The sequence below is a fragment of the Microplitis mediator genome, chromosome 4, assembly GCF_029852145.1.
Source record: "Microplitis mediator isolate UGA2020A chromosome 4, iyMicMedi2.1, whole genome shotgun sequence".
In the NCBI taxonomy this organism is placed as follows: domain Eukaryota; kingdom Metazoa; phylum Arthropoda; class Insecta; order Hymenoptera; family Braconidae; genus Microplitis; species Microplitis mediator.
This window is the reverse complement of record NC_079972.1, coordinates 2,075,020-2,076,459: the sequence shown is the minus strand read 5'-3', so window position 1 is coordinate 2,076,459 and position 1,440 is coordinate 2,075,020. Positions and strand designations below refer to the sequence as shown.

The 1,440-nt window shown below is 29.6% G+C and overlaps 1 protein-coding gene across 1 annotated transcript; it reads right to left on the bottom strand.

Moving 5' to 3' along the window:
- Positions 1-364: 364 nt before the first annotated feature.
- On the bottom strand, positions 365-857 carry LOC130666921 (uncharacterized). The gene is made up of 2 exons (XM_057468248.1): positions 584-857; positions 365-478 (listed from the first exon to the last, which is right to left on the bottom strand). The coding sequence occupies exons 1-2, from the start codon at positions 855-857 to the stop codon at positions 399-401; spliced, it is 354 nt and encodes a 117-aa protein (XP_057324231.1). The 3' UTR covers positions 365-398.
- Between the last annotated feature and the right edge of the window lie 583 nt (positions 858-1,440).

Below are 1,440 nucleotides of genomic sequence, written 5' to 3'. Positions count from 1 at the left end.
CTATCTGCGTCCTCTTTAAAAGAATCAGCACGAAAGAACACCAGTAAGGTAGCTGAAAGAAATAGCGTAACATCTAACGAGTGTAGTAAGAGCGCAATCTAGGTGACAAAGAAGACTGTGATGTTTTCATGTTTTTATATTTTCTAAGAAAAATGTTAGATTATAAACAAATATTTTTCCTTATTGAGAGTTTTTGATAAATATCTGAAGTTTGTCAATATAAACAAAAATGTAACAAAGTTTGTAGAACAGACTGTACATCTGGTATAAATATAATAAAAAAAAAAATTATTGTAGAATGTTTCATTTTTAATAATTAACTATTAATTAAATTTGATTTCAAAACCGATCGTTAAAAATCCACTCATCTATTATAATTGCATATAATAATCAGTTAGTTACTGTATTTCCATAATGTCCATCTCTAAAAATATTAAGATATTGTCATAATCGTCGTGAATATGGTAGGCGTCAACATCTGCAATAAAATATTTAAAAACGTAATTGACACAATTTCTAAGCTTTCAACTGTCATGATGTTTAATATTATTCATCTTGAAAAATTAATTATTGTAATTAATACCTGCTCCATTATTCTGATCCAATTTATCATATTCAGCATTATCAATTAAATGACCACGAAAAGCCTTTAAGATATTGCTGGCACAGGCCAAAAAATGTGGAATATCCAATGCATTAGTATTGTACAATTGCCAAGCTTTTTTAATTTTCATGTCTTGTTTCACATTATCAGATCGAGTCGCTCTTGTAATGTCCTCCCCATTTTCCAATGATTCGTGATCGATTTGAGTTATCGCTTGCAAACGAGTAAGAGTTTCTGTAATTAATCGTTTCATCACTTAACAAAAGTTTTGTGTTTAGTGTCTAGCTAAGCACCGACGTGGTAACTTGTGTAGTAGGGTAAGTTACTACACCAGTGGTTTGCACGGTAATACAGTTGATTAAATACATACATACATATTAGGGTGGCCCAAAAAAACCGACTATTTTTTTTTTGAGTCTCTTATGAAAATTTATTGATTCAAGATGGTTCAAGAAGCCTCTCCAAAAATCAGCTCGATAAAAAATTTCCAAGAGGTTGCTCACGAATTTTGAAAATATCAAAAATGATCGAAATTCGGATTTTTTTGTTTTAAATTTCTTCTTTCTCGTGGCAGCTGTAGTTTATATTCATGAAATCATGACTACGCTGAAAATTTCAGATCAAAATTAGAATATTTAAACGTCGCTCAAGAATTTTGAATGTTTCCAAGTACTGTCTCTTGGACGTTTTCGAGCGACCCTTGAATATTAACAATAAACCTTCTCAATTTTTTACCATCAATTTGTATCATAATGAATAAAAATACAACCCGAGAAATAGAAATAATAAGTTATTTACATACTTTTTTATTTTTTAATTCAATTTTTAGGTTTTTT